This window comes from Styela clava, chromosome 1 (genome assembly GCF_964204865.1).
Source record: "Styela clava chromosome 1, kaStyClav1.hap1.2, whole genome shotgun sequence".
Lineage (NCBI taxonomy): Eukaryota > Metazoa > Chordata > Ascidiacea > Stolidobranchia > Styelidae > Styela > Styela clava.
Genome location: NC_135250.1, coordinates 3166343 through 3186327, shown reverse-complemented (window position 1 = coordinate 3186327; position 19985 = coordinate 3166343). Strand labels below are relative to the sequence as shown.

The 19985-nt window shown below is 36.5% G+C and overlaps 2 protein-coding genes across 2 annotated transcripts in view; both read right to left on the bottom strand.

Annotated features, from left to right (window-relative positions):
- The window catches only part of LOC144427368 (uncharacterized), an 82141-nt gene that overhangs the window by 32169 nt on the left and 29987 nt on the right, over positions 1-19985 (bottom strand). The window lies entirely within an intron of this gene.
- Positions 6090-12360, bottom strand: LOC144428182 (uncharacterized). The gene is made up of 9 exons (XM_078117062.1): positions 12271-12360; positions 12040-12096; positions 8690-8734; positions 8264-8308; positions 7794-7859; positions 7483-7548; positions 7079-7225; positions 6795-6914; positions 6090-6533 (listed from the first exon to the last, which is right to left on the bottom strand). The coding sequence occupies exons 1-9, from the start codon at positions 12319-12321 to the stop codon at positions 6339-6341; spliced, it is 792 nt and encodes a 263-aa protein (XP_077973188.1). The 5' UTR covers positions 12322-12360; the 3' UTR covers positions 6090-6338.

Sequence of the window (19985 nt, the reverse complement as noted above, 5' to 3'; positions counted from 1 at the left end):
TTGAACAATAGAAACTGACCGAAAAATATGTAATCTTTTGAGAGTGAAATTTAAATGTGATAGATTTTTGCGTTTGCCGATATAACTTTGCATTTCGGAAAATGGTGTTATAAAATTATTCGAAAATAATATTTGATCTAAATTAATCGCAAGTAAAGTTATAACATTTACCGCCTAGCTTTTGGTTTACATGCATCATTTTGTGGGAAAACTCGCAGGTCGTGAAAAATCATTTAATGTGAAATCAGGCAAGGCACGTCTGTAAACAGTAAAAAATTGTTGCATTCAGATTATCGGAATATGGCCAGTAAGTCAGCACAAATAATTATTATTTTCATATTACGCCAGCTGGATAGCAAAGCAGGAACACACAAAAATGACGCAACAACGAGTCTCCGCCATGAGGTGTACTTCCCCGACTTCTTGTCTTGACTATGCCGATTGAGATTACCGTCTTTGATGTTCACCGATTTTACAGGTTTTCTGCGAGCAGACGCAAGTTTAATTAAACGAGAGAGATTTCCATGCGAGAAAAAACGCGGGTCTTCAATTGATAAATTAGAAACCCGAAATACAAAAATTGACGTATGGCGCCGGAGAGGCGGAAACCGAATCCTGTTATCGGATCCCGTTGGATTCGAATACTTTGGGATTCGAATCCTCCGGATTCGGTATTCTATATTGCCCATCCCTACCCTCTGGTATGACATACATTACAATTCTTTAAACATTTGGCTGGCATCGCGGTGACAACTAATCCCATACCGGACATAGAATGTTAACGGGACAGAAGCCGTGGTTAGTCATATGATTAGGATAGCATAGGATTTACATATTTATCCCGGGGGAGAGTTAACCATATGGCGAACCACGGCCTCTCGTCCAGTTACCATTCCATGTCAGATATGGTATTAGTTATTTATTTTATTTTTTCTGAAGCATGGACTAGATGGTTGTGGAAGCCGAAACTGACCAGCGGTTACGTGAACCACCAGACTGCTAGACCACCCTATGACGGCGAGGAGTCCAGCAATCCTCTGGCACATAACCATAGGATTCGAACCTGCGAACCCACGCAGAGTAATCAGAGGTCTCCTAGCACGATGAGCCACACCGCCGTGCTGATGCAGTTATGGCTTAAGCCGTGTTTTTTTTCCCCCAGGATAAATATGTTTAAACTACCATCATATTTGTTCTTCGGCCATCTGGCCCTATTACCGGTAACTTTAATTGAATGATTATTTTTTCCAGTAAGCAATGAATCAATTCCGCAATTGCTAAATTTCCAGAAAGAGGTAATCACACTGACTAGTGTATTCAAATTATTTTATTAGCATTACACACATGATAAATTAGCATTACATTTAGTATAAGTACTGAAGTATAAGTATAAGTTTATTTCGACTCTATAATCAGCAGTAGATGATAAAATAATAGATAAAAACAAATTCTTGTCCTTTGATTGGACTTGATTGCAGTAATACACAAATTGCAAATAAATTTAATGAACACTTTTCCCAAGTGGCACAAAGCCTGCTCGACTGTATGCCACAACCAGCTGGCTGTGACAAAAATTACATTTCATATCTTGGGAAGCAAGAATCCTCATCCATGTTCTTATAGCCAACTACATCATTAGAAATAAAAAATATCATACGCGATATGAAGCCCAAGTCAAGTTTTGGAATCGATGGTATTCCATTCAAAATATTGAAATATGTTCCAGAACATATTATTGATATCCTGACATATATATTTAATCTTTCACTATCTAGTGGATTATTCATTGAAAACTTCAAGACATCCAAAGAAATATTTATCTGTCAAATGTATTGTTATGCTGATTATGGAGTCGAAATAAACTTATACTTATACAGTGTTTCCATGAAGCAGGAGGGACTCATCTGTGACGTCTGTCGAAATTGGTTTCATCGCAAATGTTTTAATAATTCAGATGTGGCAATGACAAGGGAACAGTACAGGCTATTAAAAAGAGGGGCGTAACGTTTGAGTGGAAGTGCCTGGACTGCTACCAGGCACATGACACCCATCATGACTCCAACCCGATTGTTGTATCCCAGCAGATGGAACCTAGCCGTCGGCTGGTAGACTACTCAGGTGGTGAGTTGGCTTACAACTAATATCAGTCGGCACTAAGTAAATGCTATGCAACTCTTGAGTCTGCGTTTTGCAAAGCGATGTCTTCTCCTCGAGCATCGATATCGCAGAGCGATTGCTCGACTGGTGAGTTGTCTGCCTCTCGTTGCTCGGTAGTAGAGTTGTCTTAACCTTGAGCATCGATGACGTCACGTCGCAGAGCGTTTGCTCGACTAGTGAGTGAGTTGCCTGTCGAGCGACTGCCGTAGGCGAGTTTAGAATACTGCAACCATAGACTGAGCTCACATTCATAAATATTTAAGTGTTACTGTTAAGTATAAAGGTTTTAATATATTTAAAGGTGCTCATTCAAAACATTTAATACTAATGAAGTTCAAAAAATTAAACGAACACAGTCCTATAAGTCAACAGTCTAACTTCGCTAACGTTACTCCAATTTCGTCTGTAGACTGTATTTGTATTCATACAACATGATCAAAATAAGCCACTTATACAAGAGCATATTTATGTATTTTTCTCAATATTTGAGCAATAAAAATATCAAAAACGCATTTCTATAGACCTAAAACACCACCGTAGAAAATGCCAAAAGACGGACAACTCACCAGGCCTCTAGGTAGTCGAGTTATCCGTCAGCCATCGCATGTACCGGTACCGGTATGTGATTGCTTCAGCAGAACGACGAAGCTATGGTACCGTACCCTCAAAACGGGCGGGCACATGATATTTCTCATGTTTTAAACTTTTTTAAAGGTTTTGCTCACTCTCCTGAATTCTCCTTTTATACCGTATTTTGTTTGTGTTATGGAGCCTTCAAAATAAATCTATCTATCTAACAAAAGTGACTATCACTTTGCTCAGAACCAACGGCCGGCAACCAACTTGCCTAATGTTAAACAAGTTCATGGACGCCATCTTGTGCCATATTTGGGAAACGCGAAACAATGGGGGTCTTATGGAAAAATTTTGTCGTGTTGTTGTACCGAATCGAATAAGTCCGCTGTTATAAGGGCTAGAATGAAACCGAAGGGTGGATTTTGAACTTTAAGATATATGCTATCTAAATATATAACGCAATCAGGAATAAAAAACTATCTAATGCGTTAAATTTGACCACAAACACAGCGTAGAACCATTTTCGGTCATTTTTTCAAAGATTTTATAGTGATACGCCAATTTGAGGCTGTAAAATGTCTCCGCAACAATCCTACAATGTCATTTGTTCTTCTAGCGCAGCTTGGAGCTGAGCAGTAGGGCATTATGGAGCTTGGCAGACGAAAAATGTTAACCAGAAAATAGAAACGGCCATTGAGGCAAAGTTGGCTCGGCCGGTAATTTCGACGAATAAATACAACTTTTCATCTGTGACGTCATAAGGAACGCCATTGTCAAATGGTTAATTATGACGATCACAATGGCCAATTTACTTCGGAAGCAACTCGGAACCGGTATACTTGTCTTCAAAGACAATTTAATGTACTATAAATGTAATTTGGCCAACATGAAACGATATAAGCATGTACGGCTAAGATTCTACTTCAAAACGCGAACTTCAAAATTTTTCTACCTCAAATATTAGTGAAAATAATAGGTATGTTCCAATAATTGTGTTGGAACTTTTCATAAGGCGCCGTGTTAAATTGCCGAGAACAATAGGCACAAGATGGCGTCCATTGTCTGAGCGTTGCCTCGCTTAAATTATATATACGCTTTGCTCAGAACCAACATCGACGGAGGCATTACTTTGCTGCCAGTGGCGTCGCCACCTGAACACATCGCAAGCTTAACCAATTTATTTTTTTCTTGTGCCAAATAAATTCCAATGCCAACGGAATTTTCGTATTAATATTTTGGTATCGAATCATTTTATTTTAAATAAATAGTTTTTTGTTTCCATGTTTTGGTTTTTCGTTTTTTCATTTAAATCCCATTCCCCCCCAATATATATACCGGTATATGAATAGTAAAGGAGTAAAAATCAAAATAAAGACAAAATTCATACCATTACCATGATGTCATTAATTTATTTTTTTCCAATATTTGTCCAAAGAAGTTGAGTTAATCCATAGGTAATCCACTCAGCAGTTAGCTGTATATACCGTAAATGCTCGATTTACCGCCCGATCTTGATTAAGGGCCTGTTTGAATAGCCGCCCGTGTGAACAGGACATGAAAATAAATCAGGGCCGGTGCTTGAATACCCGCCCGATGTAAAAGCTGATTTTTCAGTGGTCCGCCATTCTAAAATCAGAAATTTTCTACCTCGTTATGCTGCGAAATCCCTACTCAAAGTCAAAAGGGCACGCTGACAATAAACTGATGAATAAATAGAGTTCGTAAATGGTGCACAATTTTTTATTGCGATACTGTATTTGGTTGCTAGGTCAATTTTTTCATATAGTATTCATTATAAATATATACAGACAAGTTTAAGCTTTCCTTTTACCAATTTTACATTTATATAAATAAAAAAATAATTTTATTATCTATAAAATAACTAAAATCTATAAAATAGTATTCATTATAAATATATACAGCCACGTATAAGCTTTCCTTTTACCAATTTACATTTATATAAATAAAAAAATAATTTTATTATCTATAAAATAACTATGATGGTGTATGCGCCTGTTAGTGGGCATGAATTAATGTTATATTTTTGAATACCGTGTTTCGCGGAAAATAAGACAGGGTCTTATTTCCAGGTTCCATTACATTTGAACCCGCGTACATTTGAACTCACGTACATTTGAAACAAGTACATCTGAACCCACGACAATTGCACCTGCATACTATTGCACCTATGGAATTTTTGTTTGTTTTACGGTATCTTTCGATTTGTTGGGAGATGATGCGTACGCTTGCAATTCGTTTCTGTTCTAAACCTCATTCAGGGCTTCACCGTGTTCCTCCGTTTTTGATTTGTTTATATTTTGATATTTATGATACACAAAGAAATTGGAATACAGTATTATGTAAGCAGTGGGAATGTGTTACTGACGCTCAGTGCCATATGCTAGCGCTAGCCGTTTTAAAAAAACGATAATTATGGATTTACATATTTATCCCGTGGGAGAGAGGAAAGCCGATAAGATGGCTTATCCACATGGCGAACCACGGACTCTCGTCCGGCTACCATTCAATGTCGGGTATGGGATTAGTTATTCGTTTTCGGAAGCATGGATTTGGTGGTGGAGGAAGCCGTAACCGACCAGCTGTTACGTGAACCACCCAACGACGCGAGAAGTCCAGCAATCCTCTCGCACATAACCATCCCTGCATGGTATTCGAACCTGCGAACCCACGCAGTGTAATCAGAGGTGCGGTGGCGAGCGTATTCCAAACGCCTAGCACGATGAGCCACACCGCCGCGCCAATTTTTGTCGAGTTTATATTGATACCGAGGCATGGGTGGGCCATAATAAGTTACACGCTTGTAAATGATCCAGCTACGAAAATTTGAAACCGAAACTTCAACCCGAAAAATAATTTCCGTAAATTGATCACACGAACTGAATTTTGCTAAGTGCGTTATCATCCTTAGATATAAGTAGATGCCTTGTTAGAAGCAAAGTTCTTGATTTAGTCACCTTGCTCATTGTTTAAATATCGTTAAATTAAGTCCTAGACTGGTAACCAAGCGGTACCGTATGACTGAATTTGCCAGAGTTTGGATTTCGCCATATAATATACCGCATTTTACAGTCATACCAAAATGCATAAAAATGAAGTCTTGCTTATAGCCTTGTTCGTAGCATAGATACTTCACCCCAGCCATGCGACTAGATCCCGCCCTCAATATTGGTTCCGCTATCCCCAAACTACACCACCAAACTACGCAGGCTGTTCTTAGTCATTCTAGCCTACATTGTACCAGACATATATATATATTTATAATAGTCTTCTTACAATTAAACAAAAAATGAAACTAAAACAACATCAACTAAAATTGAGTTTGTATATTATTTTATTCAAATCTCAAAAGCATAATTTGCCAGTGTTAAAAGCAGATTGATTGTATCGATAAAAAAGTTTCTAGCAAATACTGACATATATAGAGTCACTTGTGTATTTATTAGGGCTTATAAAACCTATCACAGTGCGTTCAAGAGTCTCTATAATGTCTTAATTTATCATTAATATAAAAAGCTAGAAAATGAATTACAGTGAAGACAATTAATACTTAACATACATTAGTGATCGTTTGCAGTACCAAGTTTTTAATTTATTTTCAGAATTTTTAATAATCCTTTATTCAGGTAGTCTGTCTTCTTTCCCTTTAGTAATCTACTGGCAAAGGCGATTATGACAGTCAGTTTCCCAGAATCAATATATTCAAACAGGAATGACAAAAGCCATAGAAGTTCCTTACCAATACTACATATGATCATGAATATCAAAAACAAGACTCGATCCTGCAACACAAAATGCTGTATTTTAATTATCGTAGTTTAATTTAAAATTGAGAATGAAAGAGGACTTCTAATTTTCTGTTTATGCTAAGAATTCAATCGAACCTTGAAATGGATGAACTGACATCACAAAACATCGAACTGGCACATCCAAATATTTAATAAAATATATCAATTAGGTCTTCTGACATAGTAAAACAAGTATTTATCGACAAAGGTGGATATTTATGACAAAAAAGATGAAATACTTGAAATTCAACTCACTAAATCTTCTCTACAGAAATCTTCCCATCTTAGCTTTATTGCTTTAGCCATATCTTCCATTTTCACTCCAGCCTTTTTCAACAAGGTTTTCAGTTTCTCACAAATAATCATCATGTTTTCCTGTAGGTTGTGAATTGAAAGTGTGAAAATTATTTTACAATAAGAAAAATTAGGAACAACTAGAGTGGATACAGAAATAATAATCTCACCCAGACATTAATTAATAATTTTTGCATTTAGGCGATAACTATTTCTTGCTGATGATAAAAAGTAGTGGTAGTTACCGGAATCTCGTTCATCCACTTCTTAAGTTTAGCGAACAAGTCTGCCTTGAGCAGATCCTTGCTTCCTAATTCCTCGAACTCCTTTTTCAGATCTTCCCTGTCCCTGAAACCACTTTCCAGGCCATCACGGATTGCTTCCAGCTCAAGCTGAATGAAAACGTTTTAATTTTTAAAATCGATTCACAGCAGAATAGGAAGATGAGGATATGCGTTTGCTTCTAAAGCAAGAATAGGAATCATAATAGCAATATTTGATTGACCTCGGAAAAGTCCATACTTCTGAAAACGCTTAGTTTTATATGTTCGCAATGAAATCACATGGTGAAGGCAGCCATGAGGACATTCTTTTATCTCTTTTAATTATTGTAATTATTTCTACAAAATATTTGAAAATTGATCATGACCTCATGTTCCGTCTGTATTTCTTTAATTTTTTCTTTATTCTGTTCTAGAAGTTCTTCTATTCTAGCCTTAAAAAATAAAACACTTTCTGTCAATTAGAATCATGGGAACTTCAATAACATCATAATAGCAGTATTTGATTAAATTTAATAAACTTTATACTTGTGAAACTCTTAGTTTTATTCCTTCACAATGACATCGCATGGCGAGGGCAGCTATGATGGCATTCTTTCACCTCTATCTATTTGTTACAATGTTAACTTTAAAGCAGCATGTAATTTTTTTTACGAAATAATTGAAACTACATCATGACCTCGGATTCCTCCTGTATTTCTCTCATTTTATCTTCTATCTTTACCAAGAGATCTTCCATTTTAGCCTTGAAAAATAAAACACTTTCTGTTACTTAGAATTCACTACACGTGGATAAGAGGCAGTTTTCCCTAACCAGGCTTGCTTAACAGAATAACTTGGTTTTCTCCAATCGTTCATCAGGTATGACATCGGACATTGCCTTGAAAATACTTTCAAAAATGACATGTGTATAATATATACTCCTATAGACCCAATGATTGTGTCGAAATTTGGGGCGCGAGCTGTCTATTCCATATTAGAAGATTATTAATAGTTAGCGTAATTAAAGCCAAAAAACAATGAGCATTTTGTAAACATTACTAATTAATAGTCTTGGGCTTGTCCTTGGGCTTAGTTTATTATTTTGATAGGTTTTAAAAACAGTAATAAATGTTTATTTGATTTTTAAAATGATTTGTATATATTTACCTCACTTTCTTCTCGAATTTTGCTAACTTCCCTCCTCATATCAGCCTCAAAACAAAAGCCTTTGGTAATTAGTCGTTAAACTCATTACTCCATGTTTAAATTTGTGGGAAAAGCTTGGTGCTACGTTATCGTGATGTCTACAGGGGATAGGAAGTCTACCCATGTGCACATGCAGTCTCCCTGAGCTCTGCCTGGTGAGGAATAATTACAGCGGTAGACCTCACGATAACTAACGGGTAACGACTGGGAGATTTCACGCTAAAGTATGGTAGACGTCGCGCTAAAGTAGCACCAAAATTTATATATATGTATCAAACAAAACTCGAACGTCGAGTTGGTAGAGATGAACGACATGAGAGGTCGATAGTTCAGTAAAACAGTAAAAAAATGTTTATTTGATTTTTAAAATGATACGTATATATTTACCTCACATTCTTCCCGAACTTTGCTAACTTCCCTTCTCATATCAGCCTTGAAAAACAAAAGCTTTTGATAATTAGTTGTTAAACTCATGTCTTATGTCTTGAAGTTTCAGTTTGTGGAAGAAGCTATAATTAAACATACGTTACATAAACCACATTTAGTTCGACCCTTCTTTCATATAAGTTTCGCTTGCATACTGGGTTAGTGGGTTTTATATGAGTTAGAAATTTGTATTCCCTAACAAAACTGAACGATCGAGTTGGTAGAGTTAAGTGGCATTATACGACAAAAGTATATAAAAATCAGTTTATCAAAGAGAAATTCCAAAAGCATAAATTTAACAGATACTACTGTACAGTGGCGGCGCGTCAATAGGGCCAACCGGGGCAATGCCCCGGTTGTTTTTTCGGTATAATAAAAAATATTCGAAAAATACCTCAATATCGGTTGCACAGAATGTCTACACTAGCCATATTCTCCCGACATGGTTCATTTTTCGCTCGCAAAGCCATCGCCGAACGTCGACGGGGCGACGCCGATTTTGCCCCGGTTGCTCATTGTATATCGTACTCTCTCTTTTATCTTCCACTCGCCGCGTTTGTCTCGTTTGTTTTCTGTTTCTTTTCCTGAATCATCGGGGCCGATCGGGGCTAGCCCCGAAATTATGACGACACAATGCCGACGTTTCTTACAAGAACGTGTTGACATATTCACGCATTCCTTCTCGTTCGTTGGTTGCTTGAAGAGTTGATAGTTTCCTCGCCTTCGTTTTTGTCGCTTGTTTCGCTATTTGAATCAGTTAGAGACCTTTAGTCCATTTGCTTTCGATTTTCCACATTCCTTTTGAGCTCCTCACTTCTTTCCGGCTTTGCATTTCTTAGCCTTAGACCTCATAATAAATAAGGTTGATGCACTACTTCGCACTCCGTTTTCGCAGCTGCCGCTGGAACAATCCCATGACGGAGGAAAGCGTCGGCGTACATTCTGCGCAGAAACTTGGTATAAAAAACACGAATGGTTGTGTTACAGCGAGGACAAAAATGCACTTTTTTGTTTTTATTGCCTACTTTTTGCTACCGCCCGTGACTCACGTTGGTGTAAATTTGGTTTTAGAGATCTCAAACATCTTTCCGAGCGTGCCAGGGATCATCAATCTTCTATGGAGCATCTGGACAATGCAGTAAAATACCGAACATTCGGAAATGTTAATATTGCAGCACAGTTGGATGAAGGACGCGCGGTTTCTATTCGTCGGCACAACCAAAACGTCGAGAAAAACCGCCATGTTCTCGGTCGATTGATAGATGTTTTGAAGTTCATTGGTTGTCACGAGCTGTCCCTCCGTGGGCACGATGAACGGGCTGGCTCTTCTAATAGAGGGGTATTTTTGGATATGGTGGAATACACCGCATCCCTAGATACAGTATTGAGAGATCATCTTGATGCCGCAACTGTTTCGGAAGGGACATCTAAGGATATCCAAAATGATTTGCTCGACTCAATGTATAAAATTTATTTACAACATTTGGCTCTGGAAATTGAGAATTGCCAGTTCCTTTCGATTCAGTCTGACGAGCCAACTGACATCACGTGCGTTTCCCAACTGGCTGTGATTTTTCGGTTTGTGAAAGATGGTAAATCTACCGAGAGATGTCACAGCTTTGTACCAATTGTTGATCGCAGGGCTTGCGGGATATCGGCTGTACTGAAAGAAGTGTTACAGCCTTACAACGCGAAGTCAAAATTGATAGCTCAAACTTATGACGGCGCGGCAGTCATGAGTGGGTCGAAACATGGTGTTCAAGTTTATATAGAAGAAGATTTTCCTCATGCGCATTTTTTACATTGTTATGCACACCAATTTAACCTCGTTATTAAAAATATGTGTCTTGATACCCCTCTCGTCTGTATATGTTTTGCAAATGTTTCGGGGTTTTCTTCATTTTTTTCCGTTTCGCCGAAGCGCTCTGACCTCTTTCGCCAGATATGTAGCCGCCGTCTCCCAGCTTGTGCACCAACACGTTGGAACTTCCAATCACGTTAGGTCTGAGCTCATTGAGTGTTTCAATGGCATTCAGATCTCTCCGGTTTGGGACGAACGCTCTGTGAGGGAGGCGGCAGGTCTAAAGCGTCTGCTAGAAGATGGTGAGTTTTCATTTTTTCTCGCTTTTTTCTCCACAATATTCTATCAACGTGGATGTATTATACGGCGCATTGCAGTCAAGGCTAATGGATGGAGCGTCTGTGCAGTCGTGTATTTCAGACTTCTGCGATGCTGTATCTCGTATTCGGGAAACAATAAAATACGACGACACATGGAGTGCTTCTTTACGCCGCGGGCAAACAACGCAGCGTTTGATTTTGTCTGCAAAGGAATGCTGTGACATTCTGGTGAATCAAATAGGCGATCATCTGCGCACTGAACACCTTGCCGCGTTCTCTTTGATGAACCCCAAAAATTTTTCAAAATTTGCCCGTCAATTTCCCATCCATTTGTTGGCTACTGTCTCCAAATTTTACCCCATGATAAACGTGGGTAAATTGGAAAATGAATTGCGATGTATATACACCAATCAAACTTTTTTGAACATCACATCAACTTGCGCGCTCTATGGGTTCCTCATAGATAACACTCTAGTAACTACCTTTGCGGCGTCTGCAAAATTACTGGACATCATTTTGACGACGCCTATTTCTTCCGCCGACGCAGAGCAAACATTCAGCACGCTGAAGCGTATTAAAACGTATCTCAGAAACACAATGAAGCAAGATAGATTAAATTCCTTGGCTGTTTTATCCATTCACAGAGACGTTATTTCTGGGATGCATGACTTTAATCAGCGCGTTATTAAGCATTTTGCTTCCAAGAAACCGCGGCGTGTTGCATATATGTTCAAGCAGTAGAAGTCTAGCAGCATATATATCTATGAGTGAGCGACGCATGTCCTTATCTTTGCATTAGCTTTCCTTTCTTCATAGTAACGTTTTAAACCTTATTTTAGGTTTTGTCTGCTTTCCCGAAGTTTCTGTTAATATGTCATTGTATTTATCTGGATAAATATTGCCTTTCCTTTTGAAAGAGGTTTCAAAAAAAAAAGTGTCTATATTTATTAATCCCTTGACTTGGACCGGTTTTAAAGACACTTTCTTATCGTTAAAAATTGTCGCTTTTGCCGATTGGTTGTTACCGATGGAATGGTTTTTATACTCATAAAATGATGGGAGAACTTACAGCGCTCATCCTGTCCCCGTAGATTGGGGTGACTTGGTCCCGCAGTAGCTTGCCCCGGTTGTCAAAATGACCACGCGCCGCCACTGCTACTGTATATATAAAACATATATGTCTCACTCACACGAAGTTCCTCTTTAAGTTGATCCTTAAATTCTTGAATACTATCAGTCACTCCTACCTAGATAAAAAAAAAAGTGTTAGATTTATCTTCACCCTTTTTAAAATCATTTAAATTCATGCAGAATTGAAGGGCCAAAATACAAACAAGGCCAGGTAAACGGTACTTTATGTGAAATAAGGTGGACCCAACTTATGGGCGAGAAATAAATAATATATATATATAGAAACTTACAGAAGGTTCACTTCCACCGGAAGCTTGAGCACCTCTTGGTTCTTCAGACATAATATATATTAATTAAGACTTATCCAAGATTTTCAACTTTAATAAACAAGGAATAGTCAATCATTTGATAACTATTTTTGATATAGTTAGTTTAAGATCATATGGTTCAGATAGCACTATTTGTTCAAGAGCTTATTTGAAATTAAAATTATTTTGAATACGAACGTATCGCAGATTTGTTGTTTCATTTTTCCGAAATATGGAGAGCTTGTTATCCAATGTATACCGTATGTTGGATATCTGCCCGTAGTTGCCCAAACTTTTATTATGTATTTATAATGTTATTAAAGTTTTTATTCAACAAAAATTAGAGCACAACCAAACTTCGCATTCTTCCGCGTAATTAATTATATCAGTTTCTCAGTTATCTAAGCTTCCTAAATTTAAAGGTTAAAAGATGCTCTCGCATGCTCTCATCTAAATTTACACACATAGAGCAAAATGAAAGCGACATCTAGGTGTTAGGAGACTATGTCCGTCTCACAACCTGATATTTATCCTGGTGGAACTGAATGCTCCAAAGTAGGAAAGCATAATAGGTTTAACTTTAATAATAATAGGGAACACGATCCGATGGTATGCGTAGTTTGGCGACAATAAACATCTTCACCCAGGTGTCTTGTTTTGACTCGTAACACTAAGACTGTGCGTACAATTAGCGATACATTGTTAATATAGGAGCGCAACTGTGTTGATAATGTAATGCGATATCTAAAAACAAGAAATCTTTTATCGGGAACTTTCCCATTTTGAAACAGTCACAATTGAAGTTGTATATAATTACAACAACTACTTGGGTTTAAATGAATTGGAAAACATCACTTTAAGTGTATTGAATAATAATTTATTAAATATTCCTCCTTTTTAGTTACTATTTTCAAATATTTAGACGACACGACTCATTGAAAACAATTGTCAAATTTCCTAATCTACATCGATGCACTAAAATATAATTTAACAATATATTTAATAGGCACACGGATTTGAAACAAAATTAGAAAAATGAAATTTTGTTTGGTGATAATGACAATATGACCCCTATCCCTAGACCGCGAAACCAATAGAAAGAGAAACAATAATCAATATAATATTTAGATCTAAATGCAGAACTTATGAGTTATTGGCTCTGCAAATAGCGAAACATTGTAAATGCGTATGGTATTTCAACGTGCAATTGTATTAATAATTGAGCAGGGTTACAGAAGCAGATGGGGGAAAGAAGTACCCTACTATCTATTCGCTTATTTAAAAATACAACATCCCATCTGATCCCATCCCCGACATGGAGTGGTAACCGAACCATGGGCCGTGGTTCGCCATATGATTGAGCCGTCTTATCGATTTTCCCGAGATAAATATTTAAATCCTATCCTAACATAAATTAATTCCCGCTAACAGGCGCATAAGAGAGGAAGTCAAGATTAAAAAAAATCGGTAAAGGGGAAAATGAGAAAGATGTTATACAATGTCACGATATTGTTGCATATTTGTTGATGTTCACAATCTTTGTAGAAATAAACTCTTCTCTCTCTCTCAATTCATAATCAAAGCAGAAGACAATACTTGTCATGTTCGAAGAGCCGAAAGGGTTAAGCTCGCGATGTGTTCTCGTGGCGGAGTCACTGGCATCGAACTAATGCCTCCATTGATGTTGTTTCCATTTTCAGAGGCAGCTTTGCTGTTGCAGCAGCACATTGCCGCATTTGCGTATATGCGGTGAGCGGAGCGAAGAAGGGGCTACATAGAAGAGTGAAATTGCGGTTTGATTAAGGGAGTACCGTAAGTGCTGTTTATTAAGTAAACGATTCGCTATTGATTAAGTAAACGAATATCGTAATCAGATTGGCCGATTCCCCGGAAGGGGGGAAAGAGACAGATGAAAAAAAAACAACCAATAATGAACAAAAAGAATTTCAAACCGTATTCATTTCGTTTGAAAGAAATGCATGGGGGGACAACAAAATGAACAGACACCATGTCAAAGAATGGATAGAAGAAATGTGTCAGGAAAAATGTGTTCTAGAATTATTTTTCGTGCAAAGAGTGGTATGTCAGATTGAAAGACCAAAAACATGTACAAAATTTGGTTGAAAATGGGCTCAAATATGAGTTTGAAGGAATGCAAAGAATAGCTAAAGTAGTTGATATTGAAGATGATACAATTGAAGGGGTTCCTTTAATTACCAGAACGGACGCTAAATTACCGGAACGGGGTGGAAAACATACATAAACCTACCGGAACGGACCTTCAGAAGTCTTGCAAATGTCATTTCATATACTTCCATGCAATTTTTATAATAAATCGGCAAACTTGACAAACTAATTTTCTTTAATTACCGGAACGGACCCTAAATTGACGGAACGGAGTGGAAAACCTACATAAACCTACCGGAACGGACTTGTAGATATCTTGCGAAGGACATTTTAAGGCCCTCCAAGCAATTTCCCAAGTAAAATGGAGAAATTTGGGGGGATAGAATGATAGAAAATAACAATTTCATTTTGCGCCACTTAGCGGATGTAAATTGAGCAATGAATTCCTGAATCATCTCTTATCAATATGAATTAATGATAAAAATCGATAAGCAAAACTTTCTTACATGTTATTAGCCTTTAATTTTCCCTGTATATAAGATAACGTAGTCATAGATTCAGATTGAAATAAATAAAAATTGTTTCCACAAACATTTTTGTGCAGGTATTGTAACTATCCACCTAAACCTGTCATTATTAGAGATAATGCTGTTATTTTAGTTCGCGTTCGTGTCACCCGTAAGACTGCCGTTCCGGCACTGTATCTACCGTGATAGATTGCATATTGCTTCGTGTCCATATATTTGAGCATCGTTCTCTTGTTTACCTATATACATCCAACTCTAATGCTCTAATCTGACTCCTTCAAAATTTACTAATATGCTATTGATCTAGCTGCAGATTGTTAAGAATAAACAAAACACGAGTAATACGTAAAATTCAACTTAGTTTTTGTTTCTTGTCTTGAGTTTCTTTACAGTTCGGGTTTTTTCGGATCGAGGTCGTTTTCTTTGATACGGTTTTTTGCCACCAGATGAATTTACTCCGATCATTAACATTCCATTCGATGACAGCAACGATTTTCGTTGATTAATTGAAGAGAAGGTAAGAAATATTTTTAGTAAACTTAATTTTTCTTCTTTCGATTTCCCAAAATATTTGTTTGGGGCAATGAAAAAATGATTGAACTCAGTTGCCAGACGGTAATTGCCTACTCCAATAAGCGCACGCTCCACATCTTTATATTAAGCTTTTGTGTGAGCAATCAGCCGCTTTATGAGAATATCTATGTTTGTAGATTTCCAATCAATCATGTGCTTGAGTACGTGGTTCATACTTTCCGTGTTGCTGATAGTCCAGTGTGTGCTAAGCTGTTTGTTTTTTGTTACGCAAAAAATACCCTTCTTTATCAGCGGTAAAACCCGTCTTACCAAATAATTCCTCAATGACGGGTTTTCTGTATTGTGTAGTAGATCCGAAGTCTATTTTACAAATGATTCTTCATTTTCAGTTGTTATTATGCCTGTACGTCCAAAGATGGTCTCATTAATGCGTTTTCTTTCGCTCACATTCAGCCCCACTTTATTCTTCATATATTCCTCGATATTATTCTTCAAATGACGAGAGCATATTATATTAGTTGAATCAGGAAAGTTTTCAGATATTGATTTACTTTTAAAATATGGACACCATTTCCTCATTCGTAGTAAACTCCAATGAACATATTAATACTTATATAAAATACAAGTTATCTGAGCTAGCAAAAGTTGTACATACCGATAAAATCGTCGAACTGGCTTGGTATTCTATCCTTGGCACGTTGATGGAGAAGATATAAAAACTAGGAGTACAATTACAAAAATCGTAAATGATCTGCTTTAAATTTCTGATGCTAATAGTTCGAATATTAATTATAAATGGCACATATTCATTTTACCACTGCCACCCCCTCCTCCCTTCCCAAGTTTGCCGATTTAATATAAAAATTGCATGGAAGTATATGAAATGACATTTGCAAGACACCTAAAGGTCCGTTCCGGTAGGTTTATGTATGTTTTCCACCCCGTGGAAAATGATATTATTAAAGAAATTTTGAAAGAATTTGGTAAAGTCACTTCAGTTACCAAAGAAAATGATTCAAACAACTCCGGTACTGGACGAAGATTAGTAAAAATTGAGATATATAAACACATTCCTAGATATATCACGCTACCTAAAATACATAGGAATTTTAAATGGAATTTGATTGTGTGGTATAAAGATCAACCAATGGACGAATTAATTCAAAAATCAGTGAGTGAATCTTTATGTTATATATGCAGAAATAAAGGCCACCTGGCCACCGATTGTGAAAAAAGAAGAATATGTTCATATTGTAAAGACCCCAAAGCAAGGCCACATTTAGAAAAAGACTGCAAAATGCTATATAAAGCAAAAAAAGGTTTAATACTGCATGAACAGGTCATAAGTGAGATCGAACGAAAAATCAAAATATATAAGGAGAATGCACCTTCTCAATCAGGTACACAATTTGATAATTTGGAAGCAGGGACATCTTCACGAGTAGAGAGACAATATGAAGAAACTACAGATCAAAACATACATCAAACAACTCATTATTTATAGGGGATTCACAAGTGGACTGAATGAAGAACTTGATACAAGATCCGAAAGTTCAAACAATTGTGATATCAGGAGAACAAATGAAAGAAGGAACAAAGTGGTTAGAACAAAAGAAAAAAAAGTATGAAACGGTGATTACATATTTAGGAACAAACAATATAGGAAAAGAAGGTGATGCTGGGTATCAAGCAAAAAAATTGATACAGACAGTAGCTCAATATGCTGACACGGTGTGTGTATTCAATGGGAATCGTACCAAAAAAAGGAATAAGTGGACCAGATGGGGGTCCCACTATAATCAACAAGGCAATAAAAATTGAATCATCTTGGGCAGATAACACAATATATGTTCCACCACCAGGGTGTTTTGAAGAGGATAAGGATTGGTCTAAATTATTTGAACCTGATGGCACACATTTAACACCATTGAGTGCATGTCGTGTCTTGGTTAATTTAAAAAATGTGATGGAAAATACATCGCGTAAAAAGCATGGTCGGGATTCAGATGTCACAGATGAAGGACAAGAAGCAAAGTTACAAAAACATGAAGCAGGAATGGACTTGGAGATAGCGAGTTTGTTGGAGGGGATTATTGAGAATAATAGCTAATTACTCTGCAAATTGTTATAATTTTCTCTGTTTTTTTTATTTTTTTTAGGTCAGTTAAGTATGCAAGGTCTTCAATACTTAAACTTTGTCACATATAATGTGAATGGGGTAAGAAAAGAAATTAAAAGAAAATGTGTTTTTTCATATCTGAATAAAATAAAAGCAGCTGTGGTGTTTATGCACAAAACACACTGCAGTAACATTAATGAAAATAATCAGTGGAATAAAGAATGGGGGGTGAAGGGGTCTGGAGTACTTTTGCAAGTAAATGTAATGGTGTAGCCATACTATTTTCCAATAAAATTGATGTTACAATTACTCATACCGAGGTAGATACCACGGGTAGATATATAATTCTGTTGCTACAAAATGCAGATTCAGTTATGTTATGGATAAATATCTAACCCCCAAATAGAGTAACTGAAAGGAAAAACTTTTTATACTGATTGATGAAAAACTTCAATCAATTTTTAGTATGAATGGTATAATTGATTGTGATATATATTTGGGTGGGGATTTCAATAATGTAATGGAAAAAATTGATAGAAAACCTGAAAGAAATTTCAGAAAAGATCCCCCTGTGAAATATTTGGAAACTTTTATGTTGAAATGGAGTTTGTTGGATATATGGCGAAAAACGAACAAGAGTATGAAACGGTATACACGAAGAGGAAAAGCGTTCAACTGTAATATTCAGAGTAGATTAGACCGATGGTATATTACAAAAGATAAGGAGAAAAATGTAAAAAATATCACAATTGAAGCTTCACTTTTTTCTGATCATCAACCAGTGATATTGAACATAAAATGTGAGGAAAGTATGAGAAGGGGACCAGGATACTGGAAATACAATAGTGAGTTGGCAAAAAATGACCTTGTTTTGTTAAGGAATAAGAGCAATGTTGTGGAAATGGACAGGAGAAATGAGAAACATGGAGGGGACATCAAAGAGTCATTATTGGGAACAGTGTAAAAGAAAAATTTGAGCTGAATGGAGGACAAAAAAACGACAAGGTAAAATCAAATTATTTAAAAGGGTACTGGGTGAAAATGGAAACATGTTTTATGGAATAGAAATTATTCAGAATGAGCAACTGAAATTTTGCAAAAAGTTATACAAAAGAGGAGAGACATTAGATGAAAATTTACAAAATAGTTCCATAGAAAAAATAGAAACAAGATTGACTGAACAACAGAGAGATGACAGTGAGAAAGATATACATATTACGAAAATTGAGGGAACATTTAAGGAAATGAAGGAATTGGGCATGTCTCCGGGTATTGATGGCCTAACGAAAGATTTCTATTTATCCTTTTGGGATGATATAAAACACATCTTGCGTTCTATTATAGAAACATATGCAAATGGAGTGATGCCCAAGAGGGCTAATACTGGAGTGATTGTATTTTCATATAAAGGTGGTGAAAGAGAAAATTTAAAGAATTGGCGAATATAAATTGTTCACAAAAAATTTGGCAAATAGACTAAAACAAATTTTACCTGAAATCATACATCCTGATCAAACAGGTTTTATTAAAGGAAGATGTATTCATGAAAATTTGATCTGCATTAGAGATGATATCTTTCAAGCGGGATTCGATAACACTGGTTTCGCCCTTATGGCGCTGGACCAGGAAAAAGCGTATGACACAGTGGATAGCGAGTTATTACTTAAAGTAATCACTAAATTTGGATTCGGAATGAAATTTTTAAATTGGATACATAACATCTATAAACAAACAGAAGCAAAAATTATTACAAATGGTTATATTTCACAAAAATTTGATTTAAAACGGGGCTGAGACAGGGTTGCCCTCTTTCACCGGCATTATATACTTTGATTGCAGAATTTCTAGCATGTAATATTAGAAAAGAAGAAACAATAATAGGTTTCAAGAATGTTACAGGTAGAATTGAGAAATACAAAGGCTATGCAGACGATACTAATTTGATGTTGGGAAGTAAAGTATCGATAAATGCCTCTTTGAAACTATTAGAAAATTATACAGGAGCCAGGGGAATAAAACTAAATGTAGAGAAATCCCAAATATTACGTGTGGGAGAAGCAAAAAATTGGTTTTTGCCCAGTGCGATGCATTTCAAAGGAATTAAAATTATTCGTGATAAAATTAAAATATTAGGAATGTGGATGGGATCGAATCAACAGGTGTGCACAGATAATCGGGCAACAGTTATAACAAAAATGCAAAAAATAGTCAATCTGTGGAAGGGAAGGAGACTGACTATTGTTGGGAAAAGCATATTAATTAAGTCTATGCTTATGTCAAAAGTTTGGTATTTGGCAACATGTGAAACTATACCTCAGGAATTTATACAAAAAATGAAATCTATGATATGGAACTTTTATTGGAATGACAAGCCACAAATAATAGGGCAA